Consider the following 22,295-nt stretch of genomic DNA (forward strand, 5'->3'; position numbering starts at 1 on the left):
CAAGCAAACATGGCTTCCTTTCTAGACCAAGCAACCCAGAATCACAACGCCTCCCACGCACACGTACAGAATATCAACAATGCAGCCAAGCAAAAAACACCACGCAAGAAACCAACGGCTAAGGTGCCTCAGGCGAAATCTCTTCTTTCCGAAGACCTCGGCGGAGGACTGGCGCAGATCCTCATGACCCAAGCCAGGGACATTGACTCGATGAACATCATTCAACGTCTGCAATTCCTCAAGCGGGAAGCCTTACTGGGACCAAGATTTATCGACTTTAACCAGAGCAGCACCACCGTTCTGACGACTTCGTTTTCTTCCCAAGGCCTATTGTCGCCTGCCCACGATGTCTGTGAACATCAGCAGTGCATATCTACTTCGATGACTGTGAGCTTCAACTCCTCCAGCACGAGCCTGAACCATATTCCTGGCCAACCAAGAAGAAAGAATAACGATATCCATACCTTTACACTCGACGACTTTACGGCCATTTCGGCCCTGGGCTCCCTGGTGGAGCGCTTCGGCAAAGTCTCCCACATGGGGATCCTCGACCCTAGCTACCGATTCTTCATGACCAAGGATCGCCAAGCAGCGCTTTATTACAAGGTCAGGAACAATGTTGCCGTTGTTGGGGGTGATCCTCTTTGCGACCCAGCAGGGTACAATCATCTTTTGTCTGAATTTCGTCGGCTGCGTAAACGGCGGCGTTGGGGTGTGGTCTTTCTGGGTGCAACGGACGAGTTCGCATCATATGCAAGCAAGCACAAATGGGTGACTATGCGATTCGGCACCGAGCGAGTCCTCAATCCTCTCAACAACCCTGTCCTCCAGGAGAAGGAGCAGAAGAGGATGGTTACACAAAACAAGCATCTCCTCGACCCTGAAAAAGGGGGCATATCAGTCCAAGCTTATGCTCCAGCTCAGGGGCGTGACGAGGCTTTGGAGCGGGAACTGCGCCAGGTGTACGACCTGTGGAGAGAGTCTCGTAACCAGTCCGGCCAGCCACAGGCGTACATGACTGTTTTCGATCCATTTGCCATCCCGATGCTCATGACATATCTCTATACCACGGATCGACAAGGCCAATGCAACGGCTTTGCCGCTCTACGCAAGATTGGTGCGAACAAGGGATACCACATTGATCCTTACTGTGCTACGCCAACGGCACCGAAAGGCATCACCGATCTCCTCGTCTTCTCTGCCATGTCTCTTCTTCAGCAAGCCGGCATCGGCTATCTGAGCTTCGGGTTCGAACCAGCCTCACAGCTCGACGAGGTCACAGGCCTGTCGCGGCCCACGGCCGCACTCACCAAATCCTGCTACCGACGCGCATTCCGCCATCTGCCCATCGGCGGCAAGAAGGCCTACCACGACAAATTCCGCCCGGACCCGGCCCTGGACTCTGGCTTGCACATCATCTACCCGAGCGGCGCGCCGAGTCTGCAAGACGCCCTGGCCACGCTGCACTTTGCCAATGTGGAAGTGCGGGAGCTGTTGAAGCGCGAAATCTTCAGTGGGTGGTGGAGAACCAAGGAGTCCGCCCGCGGTCCCGAACAGAAGAAGGGAGGAGAGACAGCGCCTGCCGCAACGACCACCTGACTTTTCTCGGCGTCGAGACATCCGATCAGGGCCTCACCAGACATTTTGCATGGACTTTCAGCTCGCTGGAGGGAACTCGGAGGCGTAGGGTTTACGAGGTACAACAGGCTGGAAAATGCAGGTATGCAGGTCGAAGTCTTATTGGAAGCTCCAGGGACCAAGCCAGAAAAGGGAGGATGGGGAAGTGGGAGGGAGGGATATAGAGGCCCTCGTTTTTCTTCTTTTTTTCTTCTCAAGGATTTGCGTACTTCCTGTTTCTTGTCATTCCCCCTACCGGTCCTAAAAGTGGATGGAAAATAAATGAATATTGGCTCGTTTTCGTTCCATCTGACCCTGTCCCATCATTTCCTTTCTATCTTATTTTGCAAAAGCCATCCGGAACCTCGTATCTGTGGTGTTCTAGATCTGTAACAGTATGTACATATGCTTGGGTTATCTTTTCATGACTGCCATATTATAAAGTAGCATCATAGGATCGGAGCATTTTATCAAAACGAAGGAAGGGAAGGAGAGCGTCTCAATGAAAATTTTACAGGAATCCTTTCATCTCGCCTCGTCTACCGGAGCATCTAGACCTGTCGTCATTCATGGTTGGCTTGGTGCTTGCTGTCTGGGGACAAAACATGAAATGTCATTCTGGGTATCGTCATTGCTATTTTATTCAATACAACTGGGCAAACGGAGCCAGTGGTCCCCAACTTTGGACTCCAATACAACTTTTCTGCTGTGGTCTTGGTCAACTGATCATGTCTGCATCGCTGCTCAGCCAGGGATGGAATCAGGAGATTCTATTCCGTAATTCGGCAGATCCACTCTCGCCATCACGGACCTCAACGGAGGTTGAAGTGCTCTGTTCTCGGGATCCTTCCACGCCGACTTCGGGTTTTGGGCCTTCTGCTGGTGAGCCTTGCCCTTCACCGACCGGGGCATCTGCCTCCTCCGCACCTTGTCTCTGCGCAGCTGCTTCGTTCTCCGCCCGGATTCTTTCGTCTATACGACGTTGCTCTTCTCTTCTTGCTTCCTCCCTCGCCCTGACATGGCGCTCGCCCACACCAGGAATCAAACTCGCCAGAAACAGTGCTATACTCTGCTCAGCACGATACAGTGTGTCGCGCCAGGAACGCGGATCATGGTTCTGCCCCTCTTCCAGACGAGCTATCGCTTCTTGTGGGGTCATCGTCGTAGCTCCGCGGATGTTGGCAGGGCGTTGTATACCAGCCCCGGCTTGTACAGGGCCTACACCGGGTTGATTAGCGGCGGGATTCTGTTGCTGAGCCGCAGCTTCAGGTGCAAGTTGCGGTGGAGGTGGGCCAATAAGATTATCGAGGTGACGGCGAGCGGCTGCCAAAAGGAGCGTAAGGGGACCATCTGGAGGCTGTAGACAGATGAATGCCGCCACAAGGATCATCAACCACCGCTTCCAGGTGCCCGGTTCGGAGAAAACAAACATGAACAGGTAGAGTCGCAAGAAAAGCCACCCCCTCTGAATGATGAATGCGAAGAGATCAAAGTCTTCTCCATTCTGCTGCGCTTGTGCCAGAACCGGGATAGGTAGCGGCTGATTCGCTCGTATTATTGCGCGGTTAGCATCTGGATGGTCAAAATTCCCCGCTTGTATCGGCTGAGCTCCCCCTATCGCGTTTGCTTCATTTGCTTGAACTTGAGAATCTGACACACTGTCGGCTACCTGCGGTGGCCTCGAAGGGAGAGTAGAAAAGTAGCCATGGCCCGGAGCAAACAGAAATGCCTGGGGGCCCATTGGTGACGATAGCAGCCAGGCCATCGTATTTGATGTTTGAGGGATGCTTAGGTGATTCTGCACAGATGCGCTTGGTACATGGATGGGTGAATTGGATGAAGGAAACAAGAAGATAGGTGGGGCAAATGTGGTCGGCGTAGGTGCTGGCGGAATATTGTTTTGTTGTCTTTGAGTCGATGAATTTGGCGGTTGAGATTGTGTAGCGGGCTGCCCAGATCCGGGGGCCTGGTCTGGGGTTGGGATCACCAAGCTCATGTGCTCTGACACAACTGTCATGCGTTGTCCGCTCGGACCCTGGAATTCCTGAACGGTGTGTGTAGGAGTTGATGTGTGAGGTGGCAGATGATGAGGTTGGGGATTCAGACGGACCGGAGGTTGTTGATTCTGTGCACGCTGATCCGGGGGAAGGCCGAAATGAAAGTCCACGGCAAAAGTCTGCGGAATAGGAGCAGGCAGCGGTTGGCCATTGACATTAACCTGACCATTCATGAGATTTGGTGGTCCTCCGAGATTGTTATGTTGTAACGCTATTCTCTGCTGAACCGTCCTCAGATCCGCTCTGTTGGCCTCAATCTGCTGCTGTATACGGACGAGCGACTCCTGAAGTCTATTGGCTGATGTTTCAGCGGCTCTGAAAGGGCTTGCAAAGTCTGCATGCTGGTGACCAGGGTGCAGAGGTGGTGGTGGAGGGGGGTTCAGAACGGAGTTTGACGGTTGCTGGGGCTGGGGCTGGGAGATATTCTGCGGAGACTGGATCACAATATGAACCGTATACGGGAGGATATCAGGCACAGCACCAGGCTAAAGAAGAGACAGCGGTCAGAATTGTCTTGCTGAAGGCATTACAGATGTACATACTTCGATTCTGAGGATTTCCCGCAGGCTAGCATCGTTTCGGAGTAGAGGACGACCCTGGTAAATGAGCCGTTGTTCTGAGGGAGACGGATGCTCAGGCAGCTCAGTCTGAATCTTCTCCTTGAGTGCAGATATGGTGGTGTTCAGATTGAGGCTCCCCAGATAATGTGGTGGCCGTGGATTGCCAGTAACAAGGTAGGTGATTCGCAGGTGAACATGATCTTGGTCCAAGGGAGGTAGATCCGACGGCTGGGCGGGCTGCTGTGGTGCAGGAGACGACGAGGCCATGCTGAGAGATTTAAGGATTGGGAAAGATCATCAACATATGATTGGGAGACAGAAGATAGACAATAGTGATAGCCTCATGCCTTAATATGGGGAGAATTGGAAGGACACTTCCGCGACTTTCTTACGGTGGTCTCAGACGCGTCGGAAATGAGCCAATCAGAACCACGATCGGCACTGCTTCCTCCAAAACTGCGTCATTGTGCAGAAGCAGAGAAAACTCCCCCCCCAGAACTCCAGATGCACATTCCAGATTGCAGATTCATGGTGTCATTGTCTGTCTGCTATTTTCCTTTTCGACCCTCGCTTCTACTTTTGACAACAAACATGCAATATGGCTGCCGCTGCTGCGCGAGTGGGCAGAGCCTGTCTCTATCGACGGTCGACATTATCTCCTCAGTGCAGGCAACTTCTGCATGAACCAATCCCTTGTCGGCCCGTTCCATTCAGGCACATCCAGGCCCGCATCCCACCACAACAACGCCGGACATTTTCGAACAGCAGGAGGCTATGGGAAGAAGAGAAGAAGAAACGAGACAACGAGAGCTTTACTTCCCGGCTTGGGAAAGCATGGCGGTCAACGCGAGTCGAATGGAAGCCGATCCCAATCGGCTTGGGCATTGCGTTCCTGGGCCTGTTTCAATTCATACGTATTCAGAGGCGAGAGGGCGCGGCGGAGGGGACTGAACCCACCCCTCCAAAGAGAAAGAGAATCCATCCATCAGGAGGTGGCTGGCAGGTCCAGATCATGTCCACCCTTCCCTTAAAGGCTATCTCTCGAGTCTGGGGTCGCTTCAACGAGTTAACGATTCCCTATTACCTCCGCGTCCCCGGTTTCAAGCTCTATGGCTGGATCTTTGGTGTCAACTTCGATGAGGTGGCGGAACCTGACCTCCACGTCTACCCAAACCTATCTGCTTTCTTCTACCGCGAGATCAAACCCGGACTCCGACCTCTTGACCCTGATCCCAACGCGGTCCTCTCTCCCGCCGATGCCAGAGTGCTTCAGTTCGGCACAATCGAGAACGGTGAAGTCGAACAAGTCAAAGGAATGACATATTCTGTCGACGCCCTACTCGGAAGAATTGCGCCACCCTCCCCCAACTCGCAACTTTCCGCACAATCAGAAGATCAGACGCCATCAGATTCACCCGGAGGCACGGACGCAAAGTCCATTTCGGCTGACGAGGAATTCGCCAACGTCAACGGCATCTCCTACACACTGCCCAACCTCTTTTCGGGAACGCAGTCTTCTTCAGCCCCAGTGAAAACTCAAGATGCATCCATGCCGTCCGCTCCATCCTCGGAGGCGGCCGTATCGGCTGATCTGGCGAGCACCCAACCCTGGTGGTCTATCTTTTCCCAACCGACCAGATCCTCGAACCTGTACTACGTCGTAGTCTACCTTGCACCGGGTGACTACCACCGCTTTCACTCGCCAGTCAGCTGGGTGTGTACAGCTCGCCGCCACTTTGCTGGGGAACTATACTCTGTCAGTCCCTATGTTCAGCGCACCCTACCGGGATTATTCACACTCAACGAAAGGGTCGTGCTCCTGGGGAGATGGAAGTACGGCTTCTTCTCCTACGTCCCCGTCGGCGCCACAAATGTTGGATCTATCGTGATCAATTTCGATAAGGAGCTGCGTACCAACTCGCTCACCACGGACACAGAGGCAGACAGGCAAGCCGCTGCCGCCGCGGAACAAGGCGAGCCGTATTCGGGCTTCAGCGAAGCCACGTACGAGAGAGCGAGCAGAGTGCTGGGTGGGCATGCACTGCGCCGCGGTGAAGAGATGGGCGGGTTCAGGCTGGGGAGCAGCGTCGTACTCGTCTTCGAAGCTCCCGCGGGTACCGAGTCGAAGCCCGGCTTCAAATGGGCTGTCGAAAGGGGTCAAAAGGTCAAAATGGGCCAGGCCCTCGGGTACGTCGTTGCCGATGAGGAATAGTAGTGGTCGTGAGCGAGCGTTCACCTCGCCTTGACCACCCGGCCACCCACACACCTACCCTTTCCTTTTGTTGCCCTGTCGCCCGCCTGCTTTGCTTTGCTTTGCTTTGCTTTGCTTTGCTTAGCGTGATAGTTACGACCGCCGTCTATCTTGACGGCACCCAACCCGGTGGATATGTACAGTAAGAGCAACCTGGGAAGTATATAGTGGTCATTTCACTGAGATGTATACCGCCGCCATTTCCAATCCTATTGCTGATGTGTGCCTATTACATGCTCTTGAACGTCAAGGAGTTTTTTTTTTTTTTTTTTCCGTACGTGTTCCCTTTTGTGTCTGGCGGGCTCCTTTGCCATATACAACCAAGTATGTGCTTGTGTGAATGGCGAGGTGTCAGTTCCACTTAAGTAAGAATCTTTCACCGGGAGTGGCATGTTCCGCCTCGGTTTCTTGTTGCGTATTCTCCTTACTCCACTCTTCGATGGCGATAACACGCAGAAACACTTCAAAAAGGCAATGAATGGCAAAGACACAGAAAGAGGCAACTGGTGACATATTCATTTCGTATTGATTCAACCTATTTCAAGGGCATTCGCCCGCCTGCTTCAACCTCTGCGAACCACCTAAATAGTGGCCGCCGCCCAGGACAGCACCGCCAACACGCCGATAACCACCAACACCACCACCGACACCGCCGCCTTTTCAATGGCTTGCGCCATTGCTGCATCCCGTGGATGCACACAGCAAACCACCCCCTCCTCCCCACCAGCCAACACCCTTGTCAGATCGGCCATGGCCGAAGTGGCCAGAGGGCCTCCCTCTCCGATCGACTGGATCAGGGTCCACCCACCCACCAAGAACGTCGCCGCGCCCAAGACCAACAGCAGTCTGCCAGCTTTACGCTGGACAGACCGGAGGTCTTCGCTGATGGCTGCCTCGTTGCCGGCGAGGACAGCATGGCTGTATTCCATGCGCTCGTGCAGGAAACACCAGCCCTTCTCGAGCCATTTCCCGTCGTGGGACAGTTGTAGGCGCTCAAATGGGACACGGCCCAAGTTCTCGAGACTCACGACTCCTAGCACCTCAGGGCTCAGAGGGAACGAAGGACACCGATGGCAATATATGATCGCATCGCATGTGTCGAAGTTCTCGTCCGGTTCCTGGATCACCAAGGAGCGAGAGGTGCTGTTGGTTGAGGTGTGAACGCTCCCGAGGCTTGAATACTCGGAGTTTGCGCTGTCTGCAGTGCCAGTACCAGTGCCGCTGCTGCTCAGGAATTGCTTGAATTTGTGTGTGACTTGACCGGTAATTCGAGCAGGGTCGTCAATAGTAGAGTAGTGACTGCTGGAGGAGGTTCGAGCGTGTAGAAGACGGTTCAACATGGTTGAGTCGGATGACACGTTAGCTATGCTGCTCCCGGTGACCAGAACACGTTGCTGCCTGGATATGGCGTCATTGTTTTCGTGTTTGTGTCTGTCATCAAGTCTCTGGCGAAGAAGACGGCTGTCTCGGAGAAATCGAGAGATGTCGGCGTCGTTGAATCTGTAACCTCCTTCGTTGTAATGTCGAGCAGCTAAAGCTTCCGCGTCTCCACTGGCAATGTACGTGCCTTCAATATTGTGACGCTGAACAAAACTATGGTCGGAGGATGAAGCGAAAATGTCACAAATAGCCGCTGATTCAGTTTTGTCACCTTCAACTTGTTCACCAACGAAATTTCTGTTATTGGCAGAGGTGATGAGAGATTGGCGAGTCTTGTCTGTGAAGTGAGGGTTTTCCATAGCTGAAGCGATGCTGTTGAGGGAGTCGTCGTAAATCGAGGGTATCGTGAGAGTGTTTTCTGCTGTTGCTCGTGGAGTACCGTTCGAGAAGGTCATGGTTTTTGGGGAGAGAAAGCTCGATACAAGAGTGTCATCTGGAATTCTTGGGAGTAACGAACTCGATTGGAGAGCGCTCTGAACACGTCGAGATGATGATAACGTGGCAGATCGTGTAGAATGAGACAGAGGAGTGAGATGTGTTGAAGAAACTTGATTCAAGGGGCGCGGTTTGGGCTGTGAATGATGTTGTGCCTTAACAGCAGGGGCGCCGGCAGAATCCAGACGACAGACTCGTCCATCCGCGTCTACAACTTGACCACCTGTTTTCAGAGTTGACGACTCCTTGTGAAGCGGCTGTCTGCACCCTAGGGCTGTCTCTCTGTATGGTTTTTGACTAGGAGAATGATGATGGCGTTTCAAGTTCAAAGGATCTTTGTATTGTTGTTGGGGACGCCGTTCAGATTGTTTTGCGCTCGAGAGCGGATCCCAGGGTGACGCAGGACTCCCTCTGCCGGTCAAAGTGGTATCAGACGTGTCTGCAGTCCCTCTCTTGGCCAGACGAAATCGCAGTTTTGAAGGAGTCAGGAAGCCACTGCGGCTAGTCTCTGGTACTGTTATCCATTCCTCATCATCGTCATCGATTGCTCCAAAGCCGTCATGGTTTCGAGGGAGTTGGTTCTCTGCACGATGCTGATAAGGCTCATGGAGTTGATTCCCAGAGACCACATAACCTTGACGTGTCTTTGGAGTTCCAAAGCAAGCGGCATCGTTTGCCGACTTGCTGTCTGTGACACAATTCAATGGCTCCGGCTCAACATACGCCCCATCGTCAATCCTGATATTGTGTGTCTGATAGCCTGTGAGATTGGCATCTGCATATTGAGAGACAATGTCATCCAATGTGGTCGAGCCTCTTCTGCAATCTAGGTCGGGATCGCCGTTGTCCACGGTTGTCTCAAGCACTGCGCTAGACGCTTGGTGATAAACGGCTTCCCGCAGAATACCCTGAGCTGAATGGACTTTTCGGTACGGCAGGTTTTTCAGTTCTATGGCGTCATTCTCAAAGGGCAGATGTTCGTAATCTTCATCTTCAGAAGACGAGCTTGACGAGCTCAGAGGGAACCGGGTTGCGCTCCTGCTTGACGAGACTGGCTGAAGACTTGCAGTTCTGCGGCCCTGGATCTGCGCATATGCAGAAGGCAGATCTGGATAAATGGGACGCGTTGTGCGAGGCTCCGGACTTGAATGACTAGCCAGGTCATCCATGGCAAAGTTTTGAAGGAGAGCTGAATCAGAATGATGCGTTGACTCCAGTGAGACGCGTTGGGCGCTTGGTGAAAAGGACTGACTCCGCCGCCAGACACTGCGATGTTCAAAATACGAGCCTTTCTCTTCTGCTTTGTGGCCAACTACCTGGGCTGGTCTGCAGAGCTGGAGCCCAAAACTTGGAGGATGAACAAACTCGAAGTCAAACTGGCCCGGTAAGTCTGGGTCCGCCTTGAAGTTCTGTCCATCGTGAGCGATTTACCTTGTTGAGGGTGGAATGGAAAGGAGACTTACAGTGAGCGATGGTTGTGACAGACTTGTCAGTTCTTGTCTGGTCTGGTCGCTTATGCTGCTCTCGCCGGTCTGCACAGGCGACGTTGAACTCTTTGGGGAATGCTGATTGCCTACCAGGATAGTCAGTGGCGTCTTTGTCTACACGTCAAGAGAAGAACGCACCATCCAGTGGTGAGCACGCCCATTCACTCTGGTAGATTTCAGGACAAAGGCTGGTTTGGCGTCGAAATGACGTGTGTGGAGAAAGAGGTATACAGTGATTGAGCGACGGATCGGACTGGGGGGTGTCTCTCTCAACAACGGAGAGAGGGTGATTATGTCCTGTCAAGCTGCCTGTTGTGTCCTGGTTGCTTCGAAGAAGAGGAGTGGTTGAAGAGTCTGAAAGACCAGTAGATAACGGCAGTGGTCTCGGGTCCGGCCGAATTCTGTTGTTGACAGAGTCTTCCGCCAGGCTCTTCCCCAATACGGCACGGCACCACGGCGCAGTATATGAGCGACCACGCTTTGTGCATTCGATCACCTTACTCCTTTCGCTCTCAATGTGGTTGTCTTGACCTGATCTACCATTGCGTTCCCGGCCGCTCTCATTGAGACCAACATCTTGACGCCATCTCAACTCGGCCAGCTTCCAAGACATTCTGCAAGATTCTCACCAAGGGCACAACAACACTAGGCGAAGCGCAGACAAGATGATTTTGGCGGTTTGAAGACAAGATGCGAGAAAGGATGGGAGGAGTTGTCGCAACAGTATTGTCTCACCAGCAGCGTATCCTCGACGAGATCAAGCGAAGAACTTTTCAAGGCACCAAAAGGAGTCCTTGTGGTAGCTGGATGGTTATGAGCAACGTCGTCGTCCAAAGGGTACCAATCAATCCAAGTGCTGCACGTCAACGGCCTCGAAGTCCAATGTTCGGCAGGGATGAAGAAACGTCGAGAGAAAGAGGAGGAGAACACAGAGATAGGGCCTCTTGCTGACTCCGACCCAGGCGTACCCGGAAGCGACGAGAGCGTAGCAGCTCCATTCCGACTGCAAAACAGATGTTGGCCTCTCAGATCCGGGAAAGTGCGACAAAAGGGAGACAATCGCGGAAGCCATGTCTGCCCAAGCAGCCAAGCCATCAAAAGAAGTCCCCATGAACAGCAACTGCTCGGACAGGTCATACCCTCAAGAAATCCAGCATGCTACACATTGTGATCGCACATCATCTTCTGTGGATTTTTCCCCTCACTCTGAACGTAAGCCGGCATGATTCCATGCTCAAAGGCAAGAGCATGATCACAGTTGAAGATGTTCGGGCGTGCAGGTTCCGTTCGCACAGCCATGGTTCGAACAGTCGGTGTGTGGGTGAGATGGAGTTCAAAAGCTGATATAGCGAAAGCCTGACAACACCTGGCTCAATACAATGCTGCGACTCTTATACTGGGGAGATGACCTGCCTGGCCTACTCGATTGTAACGTCGAGATTAGGATTTGAGGTCTGGGCGCAGCCACTGAGGGGCTTCGGAAGAATTTAATCCCGTCACCGAGACTATCAGCCTTGCGGGCCTTGTAAGCACGACAGAGACCATCGTGGGGTTGATCACTAGAGGTGAGAAATTTGTTGATTGAAATTGTTCAGAATCACCAGAGACTCGCTTTCTCGAGACTTGACAGTGGTTGACCCTCCATATCCGTTCTCTCCACTGTAGAAGCAAACATCTGCCTACATATACCAAGTATATATCTCAGTACATCGCCTGCTTTAGGTCCCCTTTCCTATCCTCTGTGCAGTTGTCCATTACCCCAGACTATGTTCTTGCGCAGCAGCCCATGAGTCTCCAACATCAAAGCTTCGATAGAACACCATTGCTCTCTAAAATTGAGAGGTGTCCGCGATTGATCTCCGAGATCGTCTTGCACCTGTATGTAAAATCAGAATCTCAGGTACACCATCAATTAGAGGTCATTCTGACAGATTCACTTACCCAGCCAAACCCATTGTGAGTTTGAATTCATCGTACAGGAGCTGGATGGCCAGCTCTACCCCTTTTTGGCCGTTGTACTAATATAATGGCGTGAGTTCGAGGGGATTGCAGACAAGACGGATACTCACTGCCAATCCCCAGATTGGGATTCGTCCGGCAAAGCAGAAATCGGCGCCCAAAGCCAAGGCTTTGAAAATGTCGGTCCCACGTCGAATCCCGCCGTCGATGGCAATCTTGAGCTTGCCCTTTGCAACGGGGGCGCATTCTCGAAGAGCGTCCAAGGTCGCAGGGACACTGTCCAGTTGTCGTCCGCCGTGGTTGGAGATGACCACACCGTCCAACCCGTAATGGATAGCAGTGGCCACGTCTTCCGCGGTGTATACTGAAAGAGATAGATCAGCCTCACAGTTTTCTTGTCTGGAGATTCGACCTACTTCCTTTTATCCACAGCTCCAGGGTTGTGTGACGTTTGACGAATGAGATGGCTTCGTCCCAGTTCACACCGTTTTCTTCAAGGGTCGTTAGGACGCTTGCACTGACAGAGTACAGCAGGACACCCACCATAGGCCAATTCATTGTCTCCTCCCTCTAAGTTGCTCATGTCGAGGCCTGGAGCAATGTTGGGATATGAGGTGCCTTTCGGCATAGAGAAGGAGTTGCGGAACTCATTCAATCGTCGTCCCAGCATTGGCGCATCAACTGTCAGAAGGATAGCCTTATAGCCTGCTTCTGTGGAGATTGTCAGTTACGCCAGCCATGCAGTTGGGAAAACGGAACAAAGTTGTCTGCCACATACGCTCGGCCCTCTTCAATAGTCGTACGGTCAACTCTTGACTCTTCAGAAGACTGACCTGCATAGCATACGGGTTTGTCCTTCCCTCACTCTGCTTGATAACGTCTTCCAGCGAGTCAGTCGAGTAGGCGCTGAGTCCCATCGCCACGTTCAGAGCTGCACAGGCCCTTGAAGTACCCACTTCGCCTTCTGGATGAGCAAGTCGATGCATAGCCGCGGGGGAGAACCCGAACGGGAATAGCACTTTACTTCCCCATATTGTGGTACTCGTGTCGATTGTGGACACATTGCGCAGAATACGAGGTCGTATCCGATACCTGTCAAAGGCGGCTTCATTGTCTCGAAGACTGCCGAAACAGAGACGTTGGCTATTTTGACCGATTTCTCCGTCGATTGGAGATCAGACCCATAAACTCACGTTATCATGTCCATGGCGCCCTCGTTAAAGTACTCTGTCTGCGTTATTGGCATGGATATAGCTGGGTGCAAGCGTTGTCTAACCTCGATACATCTTGGGGAGGTTTTTGGACGCCTTGTCTTTCAGATCGTTGATCGAGAAGACTTCAGGGTCCAGCGTCCGTCCGCGATTCGCCATGGTATGGTCTCCGAGTCCTACGACAAGACAGTCCGATGTTTGCAATTCTTGTAAAGGTTTCGTCCCCTGTTTGACAGTCTTATCGCAAGTGTTTTCATGGCTTAAATACCTGTGTGACACCAACGATAGCTGAGGCTCAGATTGCTCCGCGCCCTTCAAGTCAAGCGGACGAAGCTCCGTGTTGGTGATGTCCATGCCACATATGGCAACGCCCCACTTTGAGGACAAGTCCGACATGTGCTTTTCAGAAGCGTTATCTCGGACTAATAGTCAAGCAAGGGAAATGCTAAGGTTGGGGACCCAATTGAGCTGCCGCAGGAGGACAACCTCTATTGGGTTTCCGATACTCATTCTTCCTGCTGGTCTGCGCGCACGAATAGCAACAAAACATAAGCTGTCCTTCATTAGGATCTTTGACAGCCATTGTGCAGTTCATGGCATCCGAGGCGAGATCAAGCCTTTGATTTTGATTGCTCGTGTTGGCGATCTCTGTTTGATTGGATGCAGCTTCTGATATCTTTTTGACATTCGTGACGTTACTGGACGCGGAGGCGAATATCCCCAGATAGCCGCTTAGGGGATAAACTCCTATCGCTCCTGCCCTTCGTCCGATCTACGAGTAAATAGAGATTTTGTCGTCACTGAATGACATGGTTAGGAGGCGGTATCGCTGTATATTTGCGGCATGGCCACCGTTTGTCCTCAAGTCATTTTCTGCTATGTGACTTACCTGCGAATGCCGCTCCTGGGCCTCGAACTCTTACAGACCTTAGTCTTGTCAAGAGTCGTTCGGTGCTCACGGAACGAGCACACCTGCGCATCAGCTCAAAGTCTCCTACGACGGAGAAAATTGATGTACTAGTAATCAGTCAATCTCTTACCGAGTCCGCCTGCAACCGACAGTTCGCTGCCTTCGCTTCGAATGAGTAGGCGATATATATGGCAAACACTGGTGTATCAGTCATAGGCGTAACTCTGTCGGCAGAGCAGACTTTGAACGAAGACATCGATATTGGTAATTTCCAAGAGCGTTGTGAAAGGAGCGTCTCTGTGACCATTTGGAAGCCCTGGTGACCAACGTGAACCCGTGCCAATTGCTTACTCCACGCAACGAAATACTCTCTTTCGGCACGTGTATCCGCAACGACTACTTGATCAGGCTGTTGCTTTATTAAGTCAGTACGGGCACCAGTGGCCCCACCAATATCCTTCTCCAGACAGCGTAGTTATCGTCAAAGAAGTGCTTAGTAATGGCAGCTACTTCCAGCCAGTCAACCAGAACGTCCGTAGGCATCGTGGAAGTTGCAAGTAGTAATAAGTGGATAGGCGTCAAAAGCGACCACGTGACTGAATATTGTTATTTCCTCTATGAGAGATCGGTAGAAGTCGCGAATGAGCAGGATGCGTTGTGATACTTTACGTCGAACCATGGTTTGCTCACAGCGTTCATCCTAAATCTCAGGAATGTGGCGTCTAATGGTACCCTGCTTACAGCATCATGCAAGCAGACGTGTTGCTGCAATTGCTGGAATATAGGTCGGCCTTCGAGAGACACATTGGGTATAAGAGAGCTGGTCTCTGTCACCACGCCCCTTCGCCTCATTCCCCTTCAATTTCATGAGAGCATTTCAGTGTATTGAAAATGTCGCAAACAGTCGTCTCGAAAGGAATCTTTCATGGCCTCCCGACCTTTCCAGAGCTTGAAGGAAAGAGATTGCGGATAATCGTGACGGGGGCGAATGGCATCTCTGGTTCGGCAATGACCAAGTTGTTGAGTGAAGCTCCTGAGAGATGGGAGAAGATCTATGCTCTGTCACGCCGCCCTCCAACGGGTCAAACACCACCTCGTGTCGAGCATATCGCAGTAGATTTCTTGAGAGCACTCTGGAAGGAATTGCTCAGGTCCTAAAGGACAAGCGAGTTGAAGCGTAAGGTCTTCCATCCCAACCTTGATCTAGCTGACTGACAGGCAGGGATTATGTGTACTTCGCGTCATATATCCAACCACCTCCTCTTCAAGGCCAGAGCTTGTGGAGCGACATCGAAGAAACAACCAAGCAGAATATGGCTCTGTTGTCTAACTTCCTCAGTGCCTTACCGTTGGCAAACATATTCCCAAAGCGTATTTTGCTCCAGACAGGTGCGAAATACTATGGCGTGCATCTTGGACCAACAGCCATCCCCATGGGAGAAGAAGATCCTCGGCATGGAATCCAGGGAAACTTCTATTTTCCCTAGGAAGATCTCCTCGATAAATTTTGCGAGAAGAACAACACCAGCTGCGTGGTTACTCGACCATGCTTTATTCTTGGTGCTGTTGAGAGCGCAGCCATGAATATACTGTGGCCTCTGTCGGTTTACGCCGCCATTCAGGCTCATCTAGGACTTCCGCTGCTATTTCCAGGGGATGTCGCAGCGTGGGATGTTGTCAAGCATCAGTCGATGTCCACCTTGATAGCATACCACGCTGAATGGGCGCTTTTGACTTCCCAGGCTGGTAATCTAGCACTCAACCAGTGTGACGATAGTGCCTTCGCCTGGGGAAAGTTTTGGCCAACGCTTGCCGATTGGTACCAGACAACCGCAAGTGGGCCAGCAAGCGATGCCGATGCATACACAACCATTACCATGCCTTACCCTGTCCCACCTCGTGGATTCGGCGGACCTGGTATTGTGAAAGCTTCATTCAGTTTTCTTGAGTGGAGCAAAAAGCCTGAGGTATTGGCAGCTTGGGAGGTATTGAAATCGAAGCATGGGCTCAAGTATAACCCCTTTGGTGACAGGGCTATGGATGCTTTTGGCCTCATCAACGGGGAGCTTCTTGGAGGATGGGGTCGAGTCATCAGCATGGACCGCAATCGCCAGTTGGGTTGGCATGGCTTCGTGTGTACAAAAGAAGCTATCAAGCAGGTGCTGACTGAGATGGCCAGTCTTAAGATGGTTCCTCCGATGTTGGCTTGAGGTAGTAGGAAATGGCAATTTGTACCTGCATTTTGGCATCACCCGAAGGCGAATCAATTCTCCTAATCAAACCAATCCACTTGCGGAACAGGCGAGGTTGGAGGACAGAGGCCGTTCAGGGGCAGAAGGGCTCACGGTCCCTCACAGGGCCGTCAGACCACACGCATATACCTAGATACTGTGGGTATGTGCTCTGTTCTCCTGCAGATCCTCTCGCACAGGGGTGGGTATGTTGGCCCTGAGACAGATACGCTATGTTGAGCGGTGGCTTCGCGGAAGCGATATAACTGGCCGCCGGGGAGAAATTTGAGGAGGTCAGGGCGTTAGGGGACAATCTCGGTATGGTTGATAGCTGGCACCAGGCACCCACAGGGGCGCGAGGGCCTAATCATAGTCGTACTTGTACATATGTCAGTCAAACGCAAACCCCCACTCTTTGAAGATGCTAGTGAGGAATTCAACGGGATGACAGAACCACCATCAATTAAAAGAATTTTGGAATCATGCCGTCGCTCTCCCACTCTGACACCGCCACTGCAACACAATAGAACTTTCGACAGACAACGACGTAGCACTTGGTACGGTAAAAGAGAATGTGTGCGATGAATGGGGTCACGACAGGTAATTTGGTGCAACCAGTAACCAACAGCCAACCAAGCATGCGAGAACTTTTACCGCGTACTCGGTAGTGTGGGACGGAAATGAGAACGCCAAGGGGTAAAATAAGTGTCAGACTGAAAGGCTTAACGAGTATGCGTGGCATATTTCGCCAGTGTAGTGTGTCAGACAGTGCAATCACGTCTGTCAGACAGGATTTCCTTTTTTCGATGCCACCCTGAGTTCTTCAAGGTTTACGCTTTCGCAAACCGACCCTCATGCGACATGAACGGCGCCCAAAGTTTGGGTTTCAAGGGGCCAAAAATAAATCGATCAGCCCTGGACATGCCCGAACAGTTGTACTACTCTCCCGGTGGCCTTGACCTGCCAGTGAGGCATTTGGTCACAACCACACACACAACACACGAGCGCCACTATGGCCTCTACCAGGTCTCTGTTGAGCCTCCCTCCTTGCTCTCTCAAACCACCATTCCCTCCAAGAGTTCTTCGATACCATCCACCTCTGGACAGCCCTTTACTGTCTGAACAGTCCATGGCATTATCAGATCTATCTCCATTGTCGTGATGGATACATTTCGACCACGAGGCTATTCGCGCCTTATTTTCGGCAGTCCGAAGCCTCCCCACGGCTCTGTCCCCGACATTGAACTTGAAAACTCTCGAAATGGATCGAACTGGATACAAGGTGAGCACTCTCCGGGTTCGGCGTTGCTCGTTCCTACAGACATATCAAAACCCGAAGAATCGCGCCATCGGCTAAATACACACTGGAATCCGTTCTTCTTGAGACCTTGGATTCTGATCGCTTTTGCCCTCTTTTTCGTGGCCGTCATTGTTGCTTTGCAAGTGGTGTACACGGTTTCGCAGAACAATTATGGAATTGCGACGAGCAGTGATGAAAATCATTATTTGTGGACTTACGGTCCAACCGCTGTATTTGTGGTTGTTACGGTCCTCTGGCGTCAAGTCGATTACGCCGCAAAATCTATTCAACCCTGGGCAGAAATGGCAAAAGGCCCTCAGCGAGCAGAGAACAGTCTTCTCCTTGATTATGTCACGCCGCTCCAGCTCTCGTCGCTCTGGAGATCTCTACGACGCGGTCACTTCGCCGTCTCCTCTAGCATTATTGTCTTCGTGCTGATCAAAGTTATCACTGTCTTAAGCACTGGGATGTTCAGTCTCCAGTCAGTCCAGAGAAACGATGTCCCAACCTCAATGGCTCTCAACAATACCTTTGTTGGTACAGACTTTGATCACGCAGCATCCGTCGACTCGAGGGCTGCGTTTGTAGCCTACGGCCACAAGGCCTACAATATCAGCCTGCCTGTCGGTACAACAGACCAACATGCTGTTCAGAGTTTTGCTCCCAGAGACGGATTTGTCAACGGCAGTCTAACATATTCTGCTGATGTTGACGCTTTCAGCGCCAATCTCAGCTGCGAATCTGGAATACTCAAATACACCGTTGCTGCGGACAGACGTAGTAATGCACCGATATCAATGTACTACAACACATCGGTGACACTTCCAGACTGCCAGATATTCAATGCATACCTTGATGCCCCAGATTGGTATTATTTGCAAAACGACACTGCCCATCGATTTGGCTACCGAGCATCAATTCAGAATGTAACATGCTCCAATCTTCCACCGGACGATCCTACAAGGTTCCGGTTCATGATCGCGGCGACATATTCGGAAGGCTTCAGCCAGAACAATCATACTTTACTAGACTCATCCAACATCGTCTGCATTCCCTCCTACTCAATCCAGTCGGCCCTAGTCACACTTGACCCTCAGGGGAACGTCCATTCCGTCAATATGACAGGAAATGGACGTGGACTCAATGGTCTCAGCGCTGTTGACATTGCTGACGGAGTTCTGGCAACGACGCAGCAAGCCAGTACAATTTCCACTTCGACGTCGGATAACGTCACCTTGGATGTCTTCACGACTATGATGCAACAAGATACAGTCAACTTCAAGGTCGAAGATCTCCTCGAGCCTTCTTACCTCAATACAACTGCTAATAGGATATATGGGAAAATCGCAGCACAAGTCGCCAATCTTTATCTGCTTTCTGATGCAGCTCAAGATACGAAGCCGATTGTAGAGGGAACAATTTCGAAGGACGAGAGCCGTCTGATCGCGAGACAGATCCCAATCAGAGTCATGCAAGCTGTCGCTGCACTGATGGTCTTGCTCATTGTTCTCATCTTATGTGTCCGCCCAAGGGGCGTGGTACCAAGGAGTGTCGACTCGATTGCTGCGGTTGCCGCAATTCTTGCGCGCAGCCCGGCACTGGAGGCTCGTCTTCGAGGTACTGGTCACCGAAGCTTGGGTGAGCTTCGCGAGATCCTCGCTCCACACAGGTTCATGACTGCCACGGGATATGAAGATGGTGCCCGAACCTTCTCCATTCAAATGGTCACCGGAGCCGAATCAGGACTACATGGATCACCACCAGACCGCGGCGACTCGGCTCCTCTGGACATCAAATGGACCCGACCTTTCATCCTGCGCAGAATTGGCATGACATCGACTATCTTAGCTTCCATCGCCGCCATCATCACATTGGAAGTCCTTTTGTCGCAATCACAAGCGCATAACGGTCTCGGCAACGTCAGCGACGACAGCGCGACCAGATACTCCTGGTTGTATGTCCCAGTCTTGGTATTTCTTCTGTTAGCGACTCTCTTCAACATAATGGACTTCGAGATCGAATTCACCGAGTCGTTCCACGCCCTAGCAAAAGCCGACTGCGAAGCCAGCTCTTCAATGCTTTGGTACCCGCTGAGACACATATCTCTCCACGCCACTTATAATGGTCTCCGGCACAGCCGCTTTGCCTTGACTGCAGCATCTGTATCGGCTGTTCTTGCTCCTCTGCTCACCATCATCGTGTCGGGCCTATTCACCACCAAGGCAACCAGTCAAGACATTTCGGTCCAGGTTGATGCTCTGGACTGGTTTAATACCACCACATTAGCGATCACTTCCACGAATGTCCCACTCCTCGTCATCGAAGGTAACATGTCATACCCCCAGTGGACGTACTCTGAAGTTGCCATGCCCCAACTCCGCCTCAAAGGCGACAATGCAAACAATCTGCTTGGCCAAAGCGGAACCATATCTGTGGACACACCAGCGATCCGTGGAGCAACGACCTGCAACATTGTTCCTCAGGACCGAATCGTGAATACTACGCTTAGTAGCGGTTTCCTCTCTTCCAACATCAGCACACCGGATGGCTGCGGGAACACAGGCTCAATCGACTCTGCATATATTTGGCTCTCCTCCTCCATGCAAGTCCCAGTAAACACGTCCGGATACTTTGGTTCGACGTTGGTGTTAGGATTTCTTGATACCTGCCCTACGCTTGCCTTATATTACGGCCACGTCACAGACAACCAAATCGATGACTTCATCCCGGTCCTGTGCACGCAATATCTGGAGCGGGTCCAGGTCAATGCGACCTTCAATCTGCCGGACTTCTCAATTTCCTCTGATCCGGTGGTGCATCCTGGCTCGGCACTCAAGTTTTCCGACTATTATACTGGGTTTCCTACCCTGCAGGTTTTAAATATCACATCGACCGCTGACGAGCTTGACGAGACGTTTAATGCCATGGTTTATGGCAAGGATGGAACCCCGACGAGTGAGCTGTTGGATGGGAGCAAGCTGATTGCATCGTACACGCACTTGTACCGCCAGTACATGGCCCAAGTTGTCAACACCTTCCTCCGTGCAGATTTCTCTACGCTGTCCAACAATGAGACCGAAACTGTGGTCAATCCTCTGCAGGCAGCATATGTCAATCCTCGTCATTTTCGTCTCGTGCAGTCACCCCTGTCCACCCACTTGTTAGTAGGTGTGGTGGGTGTATTGTTGATATGTGCGCTTGTGGTGTTCATTACGAATGACATGCGAAATGTTCTGCCTAAACCTATTGGGAGCATCGCCGCCGTGGCAAGCTTGCTGGCAGGTTCCCGTATCGTGGACCCGAAATCTGGCATGGTTCCCCCGGGTTCAGAATACTGGTCGGATGAGGAATGGGAGAAGAAGGGTATCTGGCAGAGTGAGATGTTTAGGATGGGTTGGTGGAATAAGTTCCAGCAACCGGTCGACTCATGGAGTGGGAAAGGGCTGGACAAGACAACAGTGAGGTTGCGTGACCGCCAGTTTAATGATTTTAGCGACGCAGAGAGTCTGGAACGTCCTCCGTCCTTCAGGATTGATGCCCGCCCGAAAGCTGAGGGACTCGATCGCCTCTGAATGGCCAAAGGTACGGCGAACGACCTTGGGATAGCGTGAATGAGAATTTCCACAATCTTCAACCCAGCACCTCGCCTCTAGATCCCGTTTTTACGACGCAGCATTCGTCTGACAGTGACAAAACCTGTTTGGGGGGTGTCTACCTCGAACAATTATCGTTGTGGAACAAGTCTGCGGAAGCCGAGAGCGAAGCATGCTTCGCCATGTCGCCCGTCAGTTATAGCACATGGATACTGGTTTTGGGTCCCAAGGGCGGCAATTCGGGCATCGTTGAAGGCCCACAGAAATATCCTGCCGGTCCAAGAGGTTTGGGATCATCGAGATCAATGACCATGTCAAACCAGGTATACGGCGCGCGGTCGGCGGAGTTGGTCGCCGTATGTGCTCCGACGTTGGCTTGCAAGGTAGGCTTTGGGACACTTTCCGTTATTTTGGGTTCTTTTGTCTGGTCTTTGCCTTGGTTACTGGTCTCTCGCTCGGCCATGTTCTCATGTGGCTCTGGTGTCTGGGTATCTGCTGTCTCTTCCCCAGAACTGATGGGGTCGGGATCAGGATTCTGCCCATTCGCACTCATCTCAACGGGTCGATTTGGTTCGTCATCACGCCCGTCGCTTCTGTCATCCTGTTCGTCATGTGCTGGGTCGGTTACGTGCGACGCTGGGGATTGTTTCTGATGTTCATCTTCATGAGTAGAGGCTCCGTCGCCTCGCGCTGCAGGATCTTGCTGGGTCTCATCTTCCCCCGAGATATCCTCTGTGTTTCTCGAAGCAGTGTCGGCGGAAGGTAAGTTTTCCTCGTGCATCTGCTGTGAATCCGTCCCTTCAGGAACAGACGTCGCTTGACCAGAGTGGAAGAGACCCCATCCTTCTTGTTCCTCCTCCGGCGCGGGAGCTGCTGGCTGCTTTTTCGGTCGCGATGCGGACTGGCCCATTCTAGCGTTTAGCCCATTACTACGAGTGTCTTCGACCTCTTCTTGTGATGTATCGGTGGACGAGTAGAACATATTATTCTCAACATTGCCTCATCGCAAGTGCTGCCTGACAACAATATGACAACTAGTCGAGGAACAGGGTGTACACGGAGCAGATCCACCCAGACAACAAACAGGTCAGAGGAAGCAAGAGAATTGGTTTGGCAAGCCTCATGGCACGAACCAACCACCTACGGAACACTAGGTGGCAGGTGGTTCGAAATGGTGCTAGGATACGATGGCCACTTGGGATTCTATACGCAGAATTTACAACTTCTGAAGACGTCATCGCACT

At 51.9% G+C, this 22,295-nt stretch overlaps 8 protein-coding genes across 8 annotated transcripts; 4 read left to right on the forward strand and 4 right to left on the reverse strand.

Moving 5' to 3' along the window:
- Positions 1–9: 9 nt before the first annotated feature.
- On the forward strand, positions 10–1,599 carry AYO21_07317 (hypothetical protein; the record flags this gene model as incomplete). Its single annotated transcript, XM_022657274.1, has 1 exon — positions 10–1,599. The coding sequence occupies one exon, from the start codon at positions 10–12 to the stop codon at positions 1,597–1,599; it is 1,590 nt and encodes a 529-aa protein (XP_022510447.1).
- A 778-nt stretch (positions 1,600–2,377) lies between these two features.
- Positions 2,378–4,501, reverse strand: AYO21_07318 (hypothetical protein; the record flags this gene model as incomplete). Its single annotated transcript, XM_022657275.1, has 2 exons — positions 2,378–4,159; positions 4,217–4,501. The coding sequence occupies 2 exons, from the start codon at positions 4,499–4,501 to the stop codon at positions 2,378–2,380; spliced, it is 2,067 nt and encodes a 688-aa protein (XP_022510448.1).
- A 331-nt stretch (positions 4,502–4,832) lies between these two features.
- Positions 4,833–6,446, forward strand: AYO21_07319 (phosphatidylserine decarboxylase; the record flags this gene model as incomplete). Its single annotated transcript, XM_022657276.1, has 1 exon — positions 4,833–6,446. One exon carries the CDS (start codon positions 4,833–4,835, stop codon positions 6,444–6,446), a length of 1,614 nt encoding a protein of 537 aa, XP_022510449.1.
- Positions 6,447–7,066: 620 nt separating this feature from the next.
- On the reverse strand, positions 7,067–11,146 carry AYO21_07320 (hypothetical protein; the record flags this gene model as incomplete). The annotated part of the gene is made up of 3 exons (XM_022657277.1): positions 7,067–9,769; positions 9,824–9,933; positions 11,053–11,146. The coding sequence occupies 3 exons, from the start codon at positions 11,144–11,146 to the stop codon at positions 7,067–7,069; spliced, it is 2,907 nt and encodes a 968-aa protein (XP_022510450.1).
- Positions 11,147–11,647: 501 nt separating this feature from the next.
- On the reverse strand, positions 11,648–13,176 carry AYO21_07321 (hypothetical protein; the record flags this gene model as incomplete). The annotated part of the gene is made up of 8 exons (XM_022657278.1): positions 11,648–11,723; positions 11,789–11,865; positions 11,917–12,170; positions 12,223–12,297; positions 12,350–12,517; positions 12,585–12,928; positions 13,000–13,033; positions 13,083–13,176. The coding sequence occupies 8 exons, from the start codon at positions 13,174–13,176 to the stop codon at positions 11,648–11,650; spliced, it is 1,122 nt and encodes a 373-aa protein (XP_022510451.1).
- A 2,331-nt stretch (positions 13,177–15,507) lies between these two features.
- AYO21_07322 (hypothetical protein) lies at positions 15,508–16,137 on the forward strand (the record flags this gene model as incomplete). Its single annotated transcript, XM_022657279.1, has 1 exon — positions 15,508–16,137. The coding sequence occupies one exon, from the start codon at positions 15,508–15,510 to the stop codon at positions 16,135–16,137; it is 630 nt and encodes a 209-aa protein (XP_022510452.1).
- A 1,182-nt stretch (positions 16,138–17,319) lies between these two features.
- AYO21_07323 (hypothetical protein) lies at positions 17,320–21,030 on the forward strand (the record flags this gene model as incomplete). Its single annotated transcript, XM_022657280.1, has 1 exon — positions 17,320–21,030. One exon carries the CDS (start codon positions 17,320–17,322, stop codon positions 21,028–21,030), a length of 3,711 nt encoding a protein of 1,236 aa, XP_022510453.1.
- Positions 21,031–21,247: 217 nt separating this feature from the next.
- AYO21_07324 (hypothetical protein) lies at positions 21,248–21,961 on the reverse strand (the record flags this gene model as incomplete). The annotated part of the gene is made up of 1 exon (XM_022657281.1): positions 21,248–21,961. The coding sequence occupies one exon, from the start codon at positions 21,959–21,961 to the stop codon at positions 21,248–21,250; it is 714 nt and encodes a 237-aa protein (XP_022510454.1).
- Positions 21,962–22,295: the final 334 nt, after the last annotated feature.

The sequence above is a fragment of the Fonsecaea monophora genome (assembly GCF_001642475.1).
Source record: "Fonsecaea monophora strain CBS 269.37 chromosome Unknown Scaff55, whole genome shotgun sequence".
Lineage (NCBI taxonomy): Eukaryota > Fungi > Ascomycota > Eurotiomycetes > Chaetothyriales > Herpotrichiellaceae > Fonsecaea > Fonsecaea monophora.